This window comes from Sphaerodactylus townsendi, linkage group LG03 (assembly GCF_021028975.2).
Source record: "Sphaerodactylus townsendi isolate TG3544 linkage group LG03, MPM_Stown_v2.3, whole genome shotgun sequence".
Taxonomy (NCBI): domain Eukaryota; kingdom Metazoa; phylum Chordata; class Lepidosauria; order Squamata; family Sphaerodactylidae; genus Sphaerodactylus; species Sphaerodactylus townsendi.
The window spans coordinates 116,311,527-116,332,107 of NC_059427.1; the positions used below are offsets into that span (position 1 = coordinate 116,311,527).

The 20,581-nt window shown below is 40.6% G+C and overlaps 1 protein-coding gene across 2 annotated transcripts in view; it reads left to right on the plus strand.

The window, feature by feature from the left end:
• The window catches only part of GAS7 (growth arrest specific 7), a 137,542-nt gene extending 126,953 nt beyond the window's left edge, over positions 1-10,589 (plus strand). For both annotated transcript variants that reach the window (XM_048489943.1, XM_048489945.1), the window contains exons 9-14: positions 108-186; positions 1,530-1,658; positions 4,811-4,934; positions 6,881-6,960; positions 8,165-8,263; positions 9,870-10,589. In XM_048489943.1, the coding sequence (XP_048345900.1) occupies positions 108-186; positions 1,530-1,658; positions 4,811-4,934; positions 6,881-6,960; positions 8,165-8,263; positions 9,870-9,983 (625 nt within the window). In that variant the 3' untranslated portion in view covers positions 9,984-10,589. The remainder of the gene's footprint in view (positions 1-107; positions 187-1,529; positions 1,659-4,810; positions 4,935-6,880; positions 6,961-8,164; positions 8,264-9,869) is intronic.
• The last annotated feature ends 9,992 nt before the right edge of the window (positions 10,590-20,581 follow it).

Consider the following 20,581-nt stretch of genomic DNA (forward strand, 5'->3'; position numbering starts at 1 on the left):
GTATGTGGAATTATTTTGCTAAGAGAAAGGCCTACAGTAATGATGATTCTTCACGATAAGGCTATCATAACAAGTTAATCAGATGCATTGCATTTTGTGTTTTTCAGGACTCTTGGTGAGGCTTGGTCTCAGCTGAAGAAAAGCCTGGCTGATGAGGCAGAGGTCCACCTCAAGTTTTCTTCCAAAGTAATTCTTAATTCCATGAAGGGTGTTTATTGTGGGGCTGGGATAGGATGGATATATTTTCTGAAATCTTTAAGCTGCGTCTACTGTCTTTATGTAAATTTGTGGGAGGTGGGGGGGAATCTCATGGATAAACTGGATTGCCAAAGAATGAAAACTATCTGCTGTTTCCAAAACCAGAAAGTATTCATGGAATTAACTTTTTTTTCTCCTCAATGCTGATTCCTAATAAAACACCTAAGCAAGCTTTGGGCCCAACCCATCCAAAGTTTTGAAATCTGTTTGTAATGCTTAGGTCTCCCATTAAAACAAATCTGACTTGAAAGGGCTTATCATTGGCTGGATTAAACTCTTCTGCTTAAAAATAATGTCATTCCAAGATCAGTAGCTTGGAGAGACATCTGAAGCAGGAGAAAACATAAACCGTTTTGGAATTTATCTTTAATGGTTGTTTCTGAGTGCATGCCCTCTGAGAGGGTCATGTTGTGCAAGGAGCTGATAAGTGTCATTATTACAGAGAACAATTTTGGTTACCCTTGAATCGTTACACACAATCTTTATTTCAGTCTCAGATTCTCTAGGCAGAGCTCAGCACATGAGATTTATGCTTACTTTATCATAGGAGTGCAGGAGAGATCTTTCAGTTTCTGCCCATCTCAGACCTTCTTCCTCACTGTCACAGTCCTCCTTTCGAGGGAAAATGAGATCAGTTATTTATCACAACTGTTTTATTAATTTGTAGTTAGGAATGGTTGTTCAGCATTTCTTACACTGGAACTCACAATAGTTCTCTAAACTGCAGAGTTCTGAAGGTGAATTTTTATGTACAGCTGCTGATCCAGTTGCTATCAGATGGACACAATTCTGTCTGTCTATCCTACTTCATATTTGCCGCTGTTGTGAATATTTTGATTGAATGAAGCTTAAGTAAATACATGCTTGTTCTGGGTTTGGCTGTGGTTACAGTGATCAAAATCTGAACTTCTGAGATTCTAGACCAGTCTGTGTTATGCTGCAGGGTTAATGATGCCAAAAAAGTAGTTTTGGGTAAGTTACTCTTTTATCCAGATGTGCTATCCAGCTGTCACCTGTAGACAAGGCAACTGCTGTGAAAGCTGTTTTTTCTTCCCACCCTGGTTTCAGGTAATAAGTCAGGATGTCAAAACCCTTCTCTAGAATTGCTCATAAGTTTCTGCAACTGGCAGAGAGCGTATTTCTTAGATGGAATTGGGTTGCTGTGCACAGTGTAGTTTACCCAACACTGATGTAACTGCATCTGATGCTTCAGTGTATACTCCCACCAATTTACCTCCCTCGCCCCCAAAAAGTTTCTATTTTTATTTTAGCTACAGGCTGAAGTGGAGAAACCCCTACTGAACTTCCGAGAGAATTTCAAGAAAGACATGAAGAAGTACGACCATCACATTGCTGATTTGCGAAAACAGCTAGTTAGTCGGTATGCTGCAGTAGAAAAGGTAAGAGCAAAACAGACAATTTTTAATCCAATTCACATGGAATATCCAAAGGGTAAAGTTCAGTTTGCATCTGTGTCATTTCATAAAATCATAATAATTGACTGTACATCCCGTTCTCAATCGTTCCTGGGCTGGGAACATAAAGCACGTAATGTCTGCAGCAGCAGTTAGCATATCTCACATAAAAACATAATTGCAGGCAAGGTGTCAATATTATCTTTGTGTGGTGTTCTTTCAGACACTGAAGGTAATTTTGCTTCAGCACATAATTTCATTGATGTTCCTGATATTGAAAAATATTCAAAGAAGAGGGGAAAGGAGAGAATAAATTAGTAAAAAAAAAACCCCAACCAAAAACCCATATAGTAAAGCTTTATTACTGGGGTTGCCAGTCAACAAAATGTTCCAGACAAAAAGTTTTTGTCTGCTATCTACCCAAGTGAGTGGAGTGGTATCTGCATGAATCACTTTTCTAGCACACCAGTCCACTAAATTGTTCAGTTGATCTAGTGCCAACCCTCCAGAAGGCCAATGGGCATGTTCCCAAACTAAGCACTAAACACGTGCCCGCGTTACTGTATGCTGACGACACCGTTCTTCTGTCCCACACTAAAGTTGGTCTCACTCGTCTCTTAAATTGCTGTGCTGAATATTGTAAGAGGAACGAACTGGTAATTAACTATGAAAAAACCAAAATAATGGTCTTCGCTAGAAGACCCCCTAGTCATACATGGACCATCAATAACAGACCCATAGAACAAGTTAACCAGTTCAAATATTTGGGCATAACTCTTACTAGCAACCTTAATTGGGCAGTACATAGGAAATTAGCACTCGCTGCAGCTAACAACAGTGCCCTAGCAATTCAGCGTTTCTTTTTCACTGTGGGCCACCAGTATATACCATCCGCATTGAAGGTGTTCAATGCTAAATGCAGCTCTCAGCTCCTCTATGGAGCACCTATTTGGATCGGAGCTATAAACAAAAATATAAACACAGTCCAGTCCCGTTTCTTCCACAAAATTATGGGCTTACCAAATTGTGCTTCATATGCAGCCCTATGTTTAGAACTCGGGCAAATATCATATGCCACGATGGCCTGGCTGAGAACTGTCAGATACTGGCTACGTATCCACTATCTGCAGGATCACTCCAGTTTGTTACACCTCATGCTTTCCGACTATGCAAATTCTAGGTGGCTGAAACTAGTTGAGGGAAAAATCAACACTCTTGGCTTTTCATTAGAGTCGTTAGTCCCTCTTTCCCTATCAGAAGCATATAGCTGCTTGAAAACTAAGCTATTAGAACAAGAGTATCGGGATATGATAACAGCTGCGAGGAAAACGTGTTCCCCCCTGACCCTGCTTATTCCAATTGAACAAGGACACATGGCCAATTATTTACAGTGGATCACCAACCCTAAATTAAGAAGAGCTTTAACACTGGCCAGATTCAATCTAATGCCTTCTATGCTGCTCTATGGCAGATATCAACAAATTGACAAACAGAGGAGGCTATGTCCATACAATATGGGTCAGGTGGAGACACTCGATCATACCCTCTTTCATTGTGTAAGGTTTGCAAAAATCAGAATGTCACAATCTGCACTTATCCCATTTCTGTATAACAATCTAACTGATGCTCTTAAGATACCTATGCTTTTGAACAACATGGATCCCACAGTGTGTGAGAATGTAGCAAAATTTCTGCTAACAATAATAGACGTAAGTCTAGATGAATACCAACCAATGTCTATGTATTATGACCACATATAGCCAGCAGTAATTTTGCTAGCTTCTGTCAGTATCCGATGACGTTTAAGTGAGTTAACTTAGCTGAAGGAATGTCCTACAGTTACAGAAGGACCATGTATATATTTTAGTATTTAGTATTTTAGTACCAGTGTCTATAATTGTGAGCAATAATGGGCAAATTTTGTATGCTGATTTTGTATGTTTATTTTATGCCAATAAAGGCTTGTGAAGTTAAAAAAAAAAATTGTTCAGCTAACCAAATGCTGGTTAACCAAGCTTTTAGTGTAGCATTAATGTCACAGAAGAAAATGTTAATGTACATATTTAAAACACAAATTAAGTATAAGGTAAATAATAATGGCAAGATTGTGCAAGGAAGCTGATGAAACTGTAGATCACATACTCAGCTGCTGCGAAAAGATCACGCAGACTGAATACAGAGTCATAACTCGGTGGGCAAGATGATCTATTAAAAACTGGTGGGAACATCATCCTGAGAAAGTAATGGAAAATACCAAGGTGAAGATCTTGTGGGACTTTTGAATCCAAAAGGACAGAGTGTTGGCGCACAGCATACCAGACATTACAGTGATCAAGGACAAAAAAGTGACCATCATTGACATGGAAATACCTGGTAATAGCAGGGTTGATAAAAGAACATGAGAATATCACTAAATATCATGATTTGAAAATAGAGATTTAGCAATTATAGCACAAACCAGTGGTAATCGTCACCCTGGGCACCCTTCCAAAAACTCTAGGGCTGCACTTGAAACACTTCCAAATTGATGAAATCAACATCTGTCAGATTCAAAAGGCAGCCCATTTGGATCCACACGAACACTACACCAATACATTACAACATCCTAGGTCTCTGGGTGGGGCTCGAATTGTAGTGAAAGGCCAATAACCAGCTAAAGAATTGGCAGCTGTGATATTAAACAGAATTAAATAATAATGGACATTGAAGCAATAAGAGTAAATAGCATAAGGAGTGCTAAAAGGTAACTGAGACCTAAAAGCATATTTATTATATTTCACCAAAATCCTGAATTTATTTTAAAACAAATGAGACTTTAAGGAAACATTGCTTATTAGTAACAAATCATTTAAAAGAGAGTAAAATCATTAACCCTGTTAATGACCAATGAAAATTATAGCTGCTTTTCTAGTAATGTTCCAAAAGACTTGTCACAATTTTTAAGTTTTCTTTTCCTTATGTAATGCTAAAAATAATAGGGATAGGAAAAATAATAATATAGAAATGTTAGTTGTTTACTCAGCAAAGGCATATCTGCAAGGTGGCGGTTACAGAAAGAACAGAGTTTATGAAATGGTGGAGTCACATTCATATTCTCTTTCTGTAGGAAAATTTATGGTATTTGTGTTTGCTCCAAGGCCCGAAAAGCATTAACAGAGAGGCAAAAGGACTTAGAGATGAAAACACAACAGCTGGAGATAAAACTTAGTAACAAGACAGAAGAGGAGATTAAGAAGGCCAGGCGGAAGTCTACTCAAGCTGGTGAGTATCTGATGAGAGTGGATAAGGTGTAGGAGAAAATAGTGAATGATGTTGTAAAAGTGAAACAAAGATAGATTATTTAGGTGTTAAACTCGCGGCCCTCCAGATGTTATAGACAACAGTTCCCATCATCCCCTGTCAACATCATGCTGGCAGGGGATGATGGGAACTGTAGTCCATAACATCTGGAGGGGCGCAAGTCTAACACCTTCTGAGTTGAGCAAAAATGGGGGACTTCAACAAGAACAGCCATTTCACAGGGCAATAAACAGAGTGTGAATATCTGATAAATTTCACTCACTAAGGACCGAACGACACATTATGTGAGAAATTTTAGATCCTGTGCTGAGCAAATGGAGGCTGGTTAATTAGATTTGGAATATGCTGTGATGGGGGAGAGGAGTCAACCACTCCAGTGCAATCTTTGTGATGGAAAATACCCACTCAAGACGGCAGCTAACCCACAGTGAGGAGAGAAAGACTGATAACATATTGATACCTGACTGCAGCTGGAAGGGATATATGAGATTTCCATTTGGGCAACAGTATGGGGAGAGCCCTTGATCCCATTTGATCCTGTTTGGCACTCTTCACCCTACCATCTGCTTAAAAAAAAACATTACTGTCCCATCTTCCCACTCAGATTGGGTCCTCAAAGGCAATATTGAAACATTTAAAACCTGCAAAAATACTTAACTATGAAATAGAAGCATACAAACTCAAGACAGGCTTTTAAAAAAATCTGTTGAGATGTGTAATCGTGGATGTTCTGTGTAAAACTTTATTTGACCCTCACAAACACGAGTTCTGTCAGGATCTGTATCTTCGTGGTGGTAGTGGAAAGTGCCGTCAAGTCCCAGAGAACCTAAGACACTCCAGATGTTCATGGACTACAATTCCCATCAGCCCCTGCCAGCATGGCGACCCCTTGGAGTTTTCAAGGCAGGAAACATTTAGATGTGACCAGGAGAAAGAAGTGCCATAACGTGTCCTTTTATAGTCCTTGCAGTTCTGCTTGTGTTCACTGGAGTACTCACTACCCCATTTTGTACACTAGATGGCAAGAGAGCTATCGAAAAGACCTCTTGATTGAAGAACTTTACTATAAAATCATATATACTTCTCCTCAGTATTAGCGTGGGTGTTTATCTCTGCACTTGCGTTCCTTCTGGGGGTAATGGCAACATTAAGATAGGCAAACAAACTTCTCCCAGGTGAACAGAAATGAGCACGTAAAAGCCGTAAGATAAGAAGTTACTCATCATGCTCTTTAGTTAATTTACTCCCCTTTTAAAACTCAGTGTTTTTGGCTGAAAAAAACTTGCCACCCAAGTAGGTGAGGCAGCAGCATTTGGCCCATAATGCATGGAATGCTTACCTCCGGGCTCTTCTCTGCGCAGTGGGCTTGTAGTGGAGTCTCCTTATTTCTCTGTTTACACATGAGGAGGCACTCACTCCTGCCATGGAGCTTTTCTGCAGAGAACTCTTCCAGACCTGCTTCCCTAAACTCTGCCCATAAATTAATCCCTAAAGGCACAGATCTCATTACGAATGTCAAGATTGGTGGGTTAGCCCTTTAAGCTGCACTTATATTCATATTACTGTTTCCAAAATAATGCCCCCCCCCCAATGAAAGAGGCAAAGCAGTTCCCTGGACCACAGTCTGCTAAAGAAGGGCACCGTCCTAGAGCTGATATTCTCTCCCACAACCCTTGCGCATAACTGGCCTTTGTCTCTTGTCTATTCTGTCATGCCACATCAGGAAAGATCACTTTTTACTTCTTAACAAATGGATGGACCAAGAGATCATGGCAGTTTTCTTTGGTGCTTATATTTTGGGTGTAAAAAGCCCTAAATAGCCGCACTTTCACCTCCTAGTTTTTCCCCACACCTGTTTTGTTTTGCCTTGAATCTCCCATAAATTGCTGATTTATTGCCTGTTGCAGGAGATGACCTCATGCGTTGTGTGGATCTTTATAACCAAGCTCAGTCCAAGTGGTTTGAAGAAATGGTGACTACCTCTCTGGTATGTTGTGCTCAGTCGCATGTTGGGTTTTCAATTTAATATATATTTCTTGAAGAGCTGCTGACAGTTACTAAATATCTAACCCAAGAACTACTTAGATACAGTTCAGCTACCAGATGTCAGGAAACCTTTAAGAACTGGTTAAGGGTGGTGGATATTCTTATTTTTGTAGGTATTTTTTTTCCAGTTCTATCAATTCAGTATCCTGTTTTCTGCAACAAGGTATAGTGGAGGATCTTTCCCCCAACTTGTCCCAGCACTGTATAGATTGAGAAAGCAAACTGAACTGGGAAACTTCTAAACTCTCAGTATATTTTAGAATATGTTAGAGAGTTGTTCCGGTCTCTGTTTGCATGTTTATAATGGCAGTAGCCCTGGCATTCCACAAAGAATAATTGAAGAGCGATGGCAGAGATAGTCCAAATCTTCTTCAGTCCTTGGCCCTTTCCACACAAATCAGCAAAAATATTAGGAAAACATGTTCAATCCCTCCCCTCTCTTTCACCATAATTTCCACACTCGTTCTCTCGAAACGACTCAGGGCTGACATTGCATGAATCTCCCCCCCCCCCCATTTTTTAGTCCTGTGTTGAATCGATGCTTCAATGTCTCAGAGTTTCTTGCTGCAATTCTTAATTCCTCATATACTCAACGTACCAAAGATTAGCCTCTAAGAAATAAAAACAAACGAACAGAAATGATTGAAATAAAACAGGCAAGGGGGAATGGAGTGAGCTCAGAAAATGGTGCCGAGGAGGAAGTTCAGGGAACCAAAGACGTGTGAAAAACGTAAGTAAATCACAGAGCACCTGAAAATGTTTTCAAAATGTTTCGGCCAAAGAATCGTATTAGAACATTTTGAGGCTGCAAATAAAACATTAACGGGCAAAAAAAAAAAAATACAAAACTCCGTGGAGGAAATGTTTTATTTTCTGCCTCAAAATGTTTTAAAAGGTTTGTGTGGAAAAGGCCTTCATCAGTCTTGAGCATCCAGGTCATGACAGTCGTCTGAAAAAAAACAGACACCATGACTTTTCATTCTCCAGTATCTCAGTTCATGTTAGATTCTTTCACAGGATGTAGTTCTGTGCAGAATATAGATATAGATACACCCACACACACATACCATCTTTTAGTGTATTCTCAGGCATCATTCCTTATCGCCATCCATTATGAAAAATGTTGGATAACTCTTCCCTTTCAGGAGCTTGAGAGGCTGGAGGTGGAGAGAGTGGAGATGATTCGACAGCACCTCTGCCAGTACACACAGCTGCGACATGAGACAGACATGTTCAACCAAAGCGTGAGTCAACTTGTCCTTCAGTCTTTTCTGTTGCAGGGCTCCAGGAGGCCTCATGGGGATCTAAAAGTCTGTCCTGAATAGAGTCCTTCGAACTCTGCAGTTCATTCTGTTTAGGGTTTGATCCATGTCTGCTTCTGGGAATTAAACCTGAAGATCTTATGTCAGAATTTGCAAAGTTTGAAGACAGTACCCAAGGAACAGAGTAGTTCCCTCCTTGCCTCCTCCCGCCCTGCCATTTCTTCTCCAAACTGCAGAAAGTGTGGGGGAAAACATTTCTGTCCTGTGTGCTGAAAGAACAATTTTTAAATGCCTAGATCACTTCTCCAAGAACATGTCAGACCTATTCAAAAGCAATCCAGACACAGAGATAAATTTCTAAAATTTCTAAAATCTATTACCTACATCACGTTTCAGTGTCTAGACAGTGGCGTAACAAGGCTGGCATGAAAGGAGCCCCACTTGAGTGACCCTTCCCCGAACTCCACATGGAGGTTGGGGGCAGGCATCCAGTTGAATGCAGAACCCTGGCCAGCATTCAACTGGGCTGTCCACCCCAAACTCCACATGGACTTCAGGAGCGGGGTGAGCCTGTTCAGTGCTGGGCTTGGCTGTGCTTTGAGCATGCAGTGTAAAGCTCGACCCAGCCAGGCTGAGCCCAGCCTTAAACTGAGTGCTGGGTCTGACTGGCTCTGCCCCCCAAGCTCCATTTGATCATCAGGTAAAGCTTGGGCGAGGAGCTGTAGTATAAAGCCAAAGCTGGTTAGACCCAGTGCTCAGTTCTGATGCTAGGTGCAGCCTGGCTGGGTCAGGCTTGGAAGAGGCACATGGAATGATCGTGAAAGAGGGGCACCACACCCCTGAACTCCACATGGAGTTTGGGACAGGATGAGCCATTGTGGTTTCCTTGGGTGCTGTGTCAGATGAGTGCATTTCTTCACTGATGGTAAAAAAAGAGGAAGATGTGGGACTCTGGCCCACTCTTCCATAGGCTTCATTGCCCTCTCCACTAAATACATCACAAAGAAAACAGCATTCTGCTATTTGACTCCACTTTATGGCCTGTGGCAAATTGCACTCTTGCTTGAGGATTCAGGAGCTGACTCCTTGGCTCTGAAACTTGATCAGGAGACTTTAAAATGTCTCATCTGAATCATTTCTAGGCTTGGAGAAGAGGGCTTGAAGAGCCATTGCTGAATTCCACGATTGAGTCTTAGAGTTGACTTGAAGTGAGTGCTTGTTGGCTGCCCCTTGGGATGGTGTTCAATCTGATGAGCAGTTTGAGCAAGCAGGGATCTTTTCAATTGCAAAACTCAATCCAACCGTGGACAGCACTGGGAACAACGGGTGGAACTGAGGGTCGTCTTAACTGTAATTCCCTATTCCAGTTTGTGGTTACCTGCAAAGCCTTGTCTTCAGATGACACCCTTTGGTAATACAAGGCCAGAAGACAAGCTCTGCATTGGAAATGCACATGGGAGAAACATGTCTAAAGAGTTGGGAGAGGGTGCGAAATGGACGGGGAAGTAGTTCAGTTTTGCTAGATGACCTTGTAAGATTCATTCACCTTTGTTCTGAAAGCTGTGCTGTGGCTATTTTTGTTTTTTAGACAGTAGAACCTGTGGATCAGTTGCTTCAGAAAGTGGATCCAGCCAAAGACAGGGAACTGTGGGTAAAGGAACACAAAACCGGTGATATCAGACCTGTTGACATGGAGATATAAACTGCTGTTACTGACCTTCAGTGGCAAGGCCTGTTGGCTCAGTCAAGTTCAAGGGAGCTCTGTAAAGCCCTCAGGAGGCGGACAGGAGAGGCAGCCTGCTATCAGCTTCCTTATATATTTATTGTTGACATGTTTGATCATGATTTCATTACCTGTTGTGCTATGCCTTAAACATCATACATTCCAGGGTTGAGAAGCCGCTCTTTGTACTTCTTTTCAAACAGGCTCCTGTTAGCTGAGCATGCGCAGCTCTCATGATGAACTGTGAAGCCTGTTGTGTGGTATAAAGAGTTTTGCTATTCTGTGATTGGTTACTATGTGCTACTCCCCTTGCATGATGCTCCGTTTGTATGGTAACGTTAGGCACAGCAAGCCTCCACTAAACAAAATGGACTGATGAAATTGAACATGGCTCTGAAAGCAGGGAGATCCTCCTGAACATTGCCACTTAATTAGACAGGCGGCAGAGGTTCCGGAAATAACTTCTTCCTCTCCCCCTACACTATGAAATGGAGTTCATAATGCTTACCTACCTCACAGGGGTGTTGTGAGGATAACAGTAAAACCTGTACAGTAATTTTCTTTTTTTTTGTTTTTCTTTCTTTTTAAAAAAACAAAAGCAAAATAAAACATGGCTCCCATAACTTCAAATGCTCTTGCCAAGATTGGCTTTTTCAATGAACCAGGAAAAGAGGTCATAGGTTAGGAGATTATAACCCAAAGGAAGCCCATTTAGTAAATTCTTCTTAGACTCCCTCTCAGGTACTCACTGGCTTCAGTCCTCAAGCTCCATGGTGTTATGACATTCTCATAGTGTTGTTCATATTTCTGGGGCCTGCCCTTGCGTAAGCTATCGGAAGATTACAGCCCATTATCTTACCCTCTGGTAGAAAAGGAGTGGGCTGAATAGATAGGAGGCCACGTTGGCTAGGACTCTGGTGTTGTACCACTGGTGCACATCAAAGAACAGTTTGAATGCTTCCCTTGGAAGACTGTTTACCAAATCAAATTGATAAATATTGTACCAAATAACTTACAGTTTACAGATTGTAGAGGGCACAACTTCATAGCCAGCACATCTTACTTAAAACGATATTATCCAAGATTGTATTGTTAGGTTTTGTTTTGTTTTGTTTGTTTGTTTGTTTTTGCTTCTCTAGGAACCCAATAGTTAGAGGTAGCTCACAAGTCCTTAACATTGAAATTAATAAATACAGGTCGGATTTTTTTAACTGTCATTTTTGCATTCGTGCCACACGGTCTGATTCAAATGGGACTTGGTCTTTAGGGGATCCCAATGCATCTTTGGCTCTTTATTGTCAAGGCAACAAAACCAGGTTTCTGTTTTGAAATATGTCATAGCTTGATTGATATTAAACCCTTCCACAGGACATGAGTTCCATTTTGTTCTCAGCAGGTATTGATGGCAAAAATATCATACTGCAAGTTAGAAATAATTGTGTGAATCCAGCCTAAGATTAATTAGAAAACTAGATGTTCTGGGAAATGCCACTGTGATGGGATTATGATGGACCATCGTAATTTTGCCCATTGACTTTGAACTGCCAGATGTTAAGTGCTGATTTTCTTGGTCTGCTCCTTCAGTCTTACCCTGATGTTTACATAAATCAAATATTTACTGTGAGTGACCAGATTTCATTTCATTCCTTGGATTTGCCAAATGTTTTGTTTGATCAGCTGCCATATGAATCAACCCTTTATTTTATACATTTTTAAAAATTAATTTTCTGGAAGTCAGGTCTCCCATCATTGTGAACAATGATCACAAATGTTCCCATTTCCAAAACAATGTTAAAAAGGGGTATATGTAGCAGATAATTTGAACTTCTTGATATTCTAAAAGTAGACATGGAAGTTTGTTTGATTCCTTGACGCTTGCACTGTTAGTTGTAGATAAAGTCCTCTGACAATTTGCTCTAGTTAAGTACATAGTTTGCTTGGTCTCATTTGATTTTTTTTAATCTACATGTCCATTTTCTTTGCTTTATCCTTCATCATTTTCAGTGTAACCTCATCTTAATAAAAAAAAACATATTTCATCTTTTCCTCAAGATGTTGGCCATCAAGGTTACAAAAAGAACATTTTATCCTGTTGGTATGTGTGGGGAAATTGAGCCTTGGACAAACACCAGCATTAAAAAGATTTCCAAGGCAGCCACTCAATTCCTTTTCCTGTTTTGAAACCAGAGCCACATTTCTATCTTCTATGCATCCTTTCACCAGCTTCCCTTTCTCTAGATTATCTTTCAGTTGCTTCCCTTTGATTTCAAGAACTTCCCTGTCCTTTCTGATACTATTTAGCAGCCTACTTCCTGGATTATATCAGTTTCAATCCCTAGTTAGTTTTCCCATGTATTAACTAAGGTAAGGGAAATTGCCTGTGTAGATTGCCTGAACAATGACATCTTCTTTTCCCAAGTGAAATCTGATGTGTTACTAGTAACATATTCAGTGTCCGGCCAGTCTTCCTACTGTTTCTCTTGCTTGCTGCTAAGTATTTGTTTTCATTTTGTTACGGATATATGTCTAATTGCTATCCCTTATGTTGATGGTGTTTTTCACTTTGCCATTCAGTGCTTTGCTATCCTAAGAATTCTTTCCTGGGAGTAAGCCTCATTAAATAAAACGTTACTTACATCTGAACAGACTTGCTTAGGGTTGCTCCAACTGTGAGACTTGCAGGCTGGGGACATGAGGGTAGCACCTGCCACAGCACCTGTTGTGTCCCATGCCCACCTTGATGGTTCATCTCATTAAAACCTACTTTCCTGAAGCAACAAGAAAAATAATAAACTACTGTCCAAATTCCTGTTGTCATCTTTTGAGCTGCTGAGGTTATTAATTGGCTCATTGGCTACAGCTGTCCAGAATCAGTTGATTTGTCAGATCCTTCCTCATGGTTGTTATATGACTTTAACTCTGCCCTTTCACACATATGCAGATCTTAATGGAATGTGTACCTGTTGTTTCTGCTGTTGTCTTTAGAAAACCACAGTGCTGTGGTGAACAGGACTGGGTTAACTTAAAGCCTGGTAGCCAGCTATGCATTTGGAGCCAGAATGTAGTGAAGCTGTAACCCTAACGGAGTTTATCTAAATATTTTTGCTACAGTTTCCTTAAGCCTAATCATTACCTTTTTCCTAGGCAGTACATTAACAGACCTAAGCACAATACTTGTCTTCCATGCCAGGCAGTCTTATGTATAGCTGTCTGCTGTTATACCTGATTTTCAGAAGAGCCCTTATGATGTGTCTCTGTTGTCCTTCCTTGATTTAATTCGTGAACATACCAGTGTTGTTTGCCATCTGTTGCCCTTTTCCTGAGAACTCGATCTGCTCTTTTAATGGCTGATAAAACGACTTGGAGTTCTCACCAATGCCAGACCCTCCAAACAAGGTCAGCTGTATTCCTGCTGTAAAAAAACAACACTAGGCTTCGTTGGCAGTGTTGGATCTTTTAAATGCTCCAGACCATTCCATGTGTTTTCAGGGCATTCCACATAAACTCCATTTCAATCAATTTTGAAGCAGCTGAGGGTCTCTGCAGGCTGCCTTTTACATTTGATTTTTTCCCCACAGCAGTGATGAAGTCATAATGGAATTCTGAATTCTTTCCAGTACATCTGTTCCATCATCTACTTTCTTCCTACGTGCAGCTAAGAATTAGCCAACTGCCCCAGTCTCTCTGTAGTGTAGAATGGGAAGGGAAAGCAAACGTTCTGCTACTTTATGTTAAAGCAAAACAGTACAAGATTGTTCTAGAGTGCTTAGCAATGCTGTTCAGATGGCTTCTGCAGCTGCTTTCTGTTGGCATGCTGAGCCTGCTCTCCATTATTAGCTGGGCTGTGATCTGCAAATAACACAGAAAGGCCAATACTAAAGATGGCTGTAAGCACAGGAGGGCTTACATTTGAGCAGCAATTTCTTTTTTAAAAAGGAGGGCATGACAGATGTGTACAAGGCCATGACTAAGAATACAAGAGCAATGCAACATCCAGTGGAATTAAAAGGCTGCCATCTTCATATGGTTGGAGGACCAAATTAAAGGACTTTTCAAACAATGTGAACAATTAAGCTGTAGAGCTATTTGGAGTACGATATTTGAAAGCCAGGCAGATTTTTTTTTAAATCAGGTAGTCGCATATGAGTCATGGTTATCAGCCACTAGACAAATAAGCATTATTTTGTTTGCTTTTAGTCTTTTTTTAGCAGTTTGAAAGGAATGACAAATAATAGATTTGCTCAAGATGCCCTGTTTTTTAATAGATTTTATTCTAAGTGCCCAATAATGGCCACTGTCTGACCCAAAATACTGATCTAACTCATCTGGCTTGTTCAGCTGTTTTGTACACAAGCTCTCATTTTTACCATGTTTTAGAAACAGCTCAGCAAGTGTTTGAAATACATGGAAACACTGGCTTGGATATTATTGTACCATGGGAAAGTGTAGCTTAGGAAGCACATAGATGGAGAGATTATAATTATAATTATTTATTCAATTTAAATGTCGCCCCTCTCTTTGCAGGCTCTGGGTTGCTTCCAACAATTGTAATTTTAAAATGAAAGCTCTATATCAGAATTAGGAATAAATATAGATTAAAACACATTTCACAGTTCTAACAATAAGATGATGGTAAAATACTGTTGGTCACTAAAGGAAGAATGTGGAAAAGAAAGCCAGGATAGTAACCGTAGCTGCCTCAACCATATACCTGGTGGAGCAGCTCTGTCTTACAGGCCCTGTGGAACTGCATCAAACCCTGCAGGACCCTGGGCTCACTGAACAGAGCATTCCATCAGGTTGGAGCCAGGGCTGAAAAGCCCTGGCCCTGGTCAAGACCAGGCAGACATCTTTGGGGCCAGGGACCAGTAGCAGATTTTCATTTGCTGATTACAGTGAATTTTGGGGGATATAGCAGGCATAAATCTGTGATGCCCTTCATGCCGAATGCTTTATAGCCAGTATTTCCAAGCGGATTGATGTGTTTAAGTGTAGAAAGCTGCTTCTTCAATCAGGAAAGGGAATTTAATGGGTTCATAGTGGTGTTATGGCATTAAATGATTTCTGAACCTTTGTTCCATGTCAGAGAACCAGGGTGGTGTGGTGCCTGAAGTGCCAGACTAGGATCTGGGAACCCCCAAGTTTGTGACCTTGGGCCAATAATTCTCTTGCAGCCTTGCCGGGTGGTGGTTGTGGGGGGGGGCGGGGGGTCAAGTGAATGATGTAAGCAATTTGGGTCCCCATTCAAGATAAAGTAGAGTATAAATACATATATAAAATAATGAATATATAAGTCTAATAATGCTTACCTAAAAATTATAAAATCAAGATTTGTTTAAAAGACAACTTAAGATTATTTTTGTAACTTACAGTAATCAGTTTGACTGAATCTTTAGGGGAAAGTTCTTCTTCTAACGGGAAGAGGGCAGGTGTGTTTACATGAATAGAGGGACACTTGCAGAGAGGGGAATAGAAGCTTTTGTTCCAGGTAACGGGTTGAGAAGCTTCTTTATACAGGCCATATTTACCCTTATAGATGTATAAAACCCATATAAGAGTTCAGCTGTCATGATTTCCTCCTAAACATCCATGAAATTGTAGTTTGTTGATGATGCTGAGAGTTTAGAAATCCCGAGCCCCGCCCTCAAATGCAGTGCTGTGGGATCGTGGGAGAGGGACAGACTCTTAAACTCATCTAAATCTGTTGTGTAGAAATAGCTTTGAGTTAAGAGAATTAGTACCTGTGTACATAATGTGGATAGGTGTGTGTGAATAGTGTAAATAAGTGACTTTCATCTAGTACAACACCTTGAACTCTCTCCAGTAATAATGTTCATTGGCTGTTGGAACTGTTAGAACTAGATGGTGGTGTATCCAAAGAACAGTGCTGTATGGTTCAGCTGTGGCAGTCCTCAGATATTTTTTCCACAGAACCAAAAGAAGATGTCCTGGGGACGTCTTTAAAAAAACCCACCTCCTCATTTTTTTGTCTGGACAGCATAAAAATAAAGTGTTTGAGGAGGCAGAAGACCCCCCCCCCCCCCCCGGCCTGCCATGTGTTTTATTTTTCTGGCCTGACTTATAAGCTTCTACTTTCATTTTCCTCGTCCACCGTTTTCTGCCACTGGACTCCTCTGCGCAGCTGCCATTTGCTGAAGATCCCCTGGGATGTTTGCTCCGCAGGCTGCAGCCACCCACCTTTTTAGTCAATAAAGAGCATGATTGAACTCGGCTTTTCCTGCCGATTTCAGCAATGTACAGATTTTTCCATTTTTAAACGTTTTCAATGACATGTCTTCAAAGCCACGACAACTCGGATTGAAAATCCGTAGCTTCGAAGACACCGCGTTGAAAATTGAAAAATTGGGAAAACGATACATTGCTGAAATTAGCAGGGAAAGCTGAGCTCAATCATGTACTTTATCGGCTCAAAAAGGCGGGCAGCCACAATGCCTGCAGAGCAAACATCCTAGGGGATCTTCAGCAAATTGCAGGCTGCATGGAGGAATCAAGCAGCAAAAAAATGACAGCAGGAGAAAATAAAAGTAGAAAGCTTATAAATTGGACAGGAAAAATAAAATGCTTCCTTGTTCTGCATAGGCAAGGGGGAAAATCTTGACCCCTATTCTGGGTGGGCGGGGGGGGGGGGGGGGGGAGAGATTGCGAGTTTAGCATTTTCCAAAACAGGTTGAGTAGAAATAAAACATCCTGAAGACATCTTGGGGAAAAGTTGTACGGACTTCCTCTCCAAAACGCTTCTTCTAATGTCCTCCAGATGTTTTATTGGTGCTGGGCCGAAAGGACCAGAAAGAAGTGCATGGTCCGGCATCATAGGGCTGCATAAGCCGCTAAATTGTTCTTGAAGTGTTTTAAGAAAGGTGAAGATGACTGTCAATTCTATACAGTTGAGAACTAAGGCTAATAGCAAAGATATGTCAGAGTGTGATTTGAAGCTCAGAGGTCGTAGTATACAATTGTATTTGGTACAAAAGGTTCACAGCAATTTGACTAGCATCCAAGCTTAAAGTAGGCATTACCCCTTCCGCACAAGCAGAATAATGCACTTTCAATCCACTTTCAATGCACTCTGCAGCTGGTTTTTACTGTGGTCCCTTCCGCACATGCAGAATAATGCACTTTCAGTCCACTTTCACAATTGTTTGCAAGTGGATTTTGCTATTCCACATCTGCAAAACATATTGAAAGTGGATTGAAAGTGCATTATTCTGCATGTGCGGAAGGGGCCTGTGTGGAATAGCAAAATCCACTTGCAAACAGTTCTGAAAGTGGATTGAAAGTGCATTATTCTTCATGTGCGGAACATGGAGGAGCCACCACTTGCATCAGTTATGCTGACCTTGCAGATTGGGACTCTTCCTTTATTTCTCTGTGATTCTGCTTTGATTTTCACCCTAGCAAATCAATAACCCTGCTTCCTGATGGTTGTGGAAGTGTTTGAAATGTTTGGGGGTGGGGGCGGGAGAGTCTGAAGCCCACTGTTCATTGGCCAGTGTTAAGTAGCTGTTCATTCCCATACTTATAATAGGATGCCTTCAACCCCAACCCCACCATGAAGGAAGAGATTGGCATTCCAATGTATATAGCCCTCATTTGTTTTGAAGCAGTGAAGCTTTATGTCTGCCTGACTTCTGTGCAATATCCATTACTACTTCATTCATATATGCTTCAGAGCTTTTCATAAAGGCTTGAGTCAGGCAGCATTTTTGTCAGCGTGAATACTTGTTGGATGGGTGTAGAACTGTTTGTAAACCTGAGTTAATTTGTCTTGCTGTTGCCCTTCTTCTGGAGTCCATTTAGGTAAACACGAAATGTACCCCGTTTTTAGTGGAAATTTATCCTGATTTTCTGCTGTCCATTCTACAGCAGAATTGCATCATGAATTGCATGATGGTTTCTTTGGGGTTGCCCCATGATCATCTGTCTTTGTTTCTGCTCTTAAGAAGGCATGCAATGATAGGGAGCATACAGTGATTTAAGAGTACAATCCAGAACATCAGGTGCGATTTTGCCATTGGTTTCAGTGGGAAGGGAGTCACAACCATGCTTTGCAACTGAGACAATGTCCAATGTTGGCAAAGCTCAGTAGCCTTATTCTGATATTTTTACAATATGAGAACTTTTGGAAAATATTTCAGAGGTGGGAAGATTGGAAAGTTATAGAGATATATTGTGGTAGAGATATATTAATGTTTATTAAAATTGAGATTTCCCCCAACTTACATTAAGTTGAAATATTTTTGAGACAAAGCAATCCATTGGGGATATAAAGCAACAAAAAGTATTTAAATTCAATGAGCACTCTTGTGTATTGTTTAGGAAAAGTGTTTTCTGGTTCTGCTGCCCTTATCACAAGCAGTTATGGAAACAAGATGGCTAAAATTGTTCCTGCCACAGGCCCATGACACAACCTACTTACATTCTGCTTACCCTATGGTCCAAGTGGCAGTTTGGGTTTATCTATGTTGATTCCAGAACAATTTCATAAAGGACAAATCCTTTGTACATCTTAGATTTTGCAGTTCTGAGTTCACAATCCACTGTGTGGATTTTTAATATCTGGTTTTTAAGCCTGTAGAACTAGTAGAGCATCAGTTAAGAGGCTCATTGTGTACTCAGTGGACTGCAGCAAGCTTTAAACTTCAGCCACTTCCATGAGACTGTCACTGAAAGAAGTACTCCTTAAAAATTAACTAGACAAATTTCAAGTTTGGCAGTCATCAGTCCAACGACCGCATTCTCTGAAGACAGAAGCAAAACTAATTCTCCCCAGGGAGTCTTTCAGAGGATTCTAGTGAATATTTGGATAGCTAGCTTTACAAAAAATGAGACAGTTGTAATTTTAGTTTGCAGGTATTCTTAATTCTACTGACCCTATGGACATTTTGAATCCTGCTAGTAGAGAAACTCAAGACTGCCTCCAGTGTTTGGGCCTCTGGTTCCAGTTCTTTCGCCATGCTTGAGTAGTAGCAATAATGTTTGTCGCAGAACGAGCATGTGGCTTTTGCAGTCTGATGCATAATGAGGTGAGTTTTAAGTCCTGTTGCAACCAGCTTGAACTTGCATCCTCTGCATGTTTTCTCCAAAGCCCTTCTCTAAGTTCACTGTGACTCAGTCCCAAATCTGTGCATATAGAACTGTAGCCTTTAAGCACACACTCGAAATCTGGCAAACAGATACATCTTTCCCTTTTCAAAATGGGACTATGCTAGATTTTTTTTGTTTTCTGTATCTTGTTTTATCCATCTCTCCAGAATAATGGAATTCACTACGTGTCTCCCATGTCAGAGTAAGCTTAGGAGAATACTCCCTTTTATCTAAATTTGTGTTTTCAAACATTTTAGACATCACAGGTTATATGAATAAATGAATTCAAGACTGTATTTGTTTTCCCCATCGAAAAGCAAATGAAAGTTGCATGATACAGTTCTGAAGGTGTACTAGTAAATTCAGAAGGCTGGTGTTGCTAGACTACAACTAGTCTCCAAATGAGACTTTTTTTTTTCTTTTTTACAACTGACATTGCCTATCCGGTCTTTTTATTCTGTAACTTTTACTAAACAGTTTCTAAATTTTTACAGTAAAATGTGTCTTCTGCCAACAGTAATGGCTTTGAACTTTGTAATATTTCGCTGCAGATTTTTGGCTGACTAGACCTTTAAAAACTTATTTATACTGTAAGCTCTGTGTATGAATAAAAGCAGTAGGCCCTTAATAATTGTGAAAACTGTTGTTATGGCTTTTTTGTCCCATGCAATTGTATGACTGCAGCTGAAGAGGTAAATGCTTGTTAAGATTTAAGGGCAATGTCGTCAGTTCAGGTATGTCTCCTAACCGCTAATGTCAATGGAGTTGCACTGATTTACCCCAGTTAAAGATCTAGCCCTTAAATGTTGAAGGTATTTGCTATAGAATTTTTCTGTTCTATGTACAAACATTTCCATCAACTTTGTATTTTCAGCAAGTTTGTATTATGCACTTGAAAAGCTTTGTCTCATCTCATGTAAAATAAATTGTACAGTCCATTACATTCTGTTTTGCCAGACTTGTATTTTTACTGACAAGTAAGAGGTTTTCTTTGGTCATTCCAAAATGGTCTGTCTATGCATAGAAAAGGTTGGTGTTTGCCTGCAGGAAGGAATCAGTTATTTGTAATTCACCTGGGGTCTCAAGCCAAGAGGTCTAGCAATAACACTCAGATACTTTACTCTGTGCTATAAGAGTGCTTTTGTTTTCTCTCTTCTGAGCGCTGTCATGGTGGGTTGAGGGGATGCACACGCATGTGAGAGGATTCGCACCACTTTTCCCCCCTTCCACTGAGTACACATGCTGGCCCCAACATTCAACTGCTGCCCTTCCCCTTGTTTAGCAGAAACTTGGGATCCCTTTACCTGCCAGTGAGATGTGTACTGTTTCTAGCTTCCACCTCATGTTGTTCTGTTTGCTATTCAACTTAACCTAGCTAAGAGATTCTCACCTGTGGATGGAAGAAGCAGTCAAGAGCGAAAGTGAAACTCTTTGAACACAATGGAAGCTCTTAAAAGAGACTGAATTTTTTA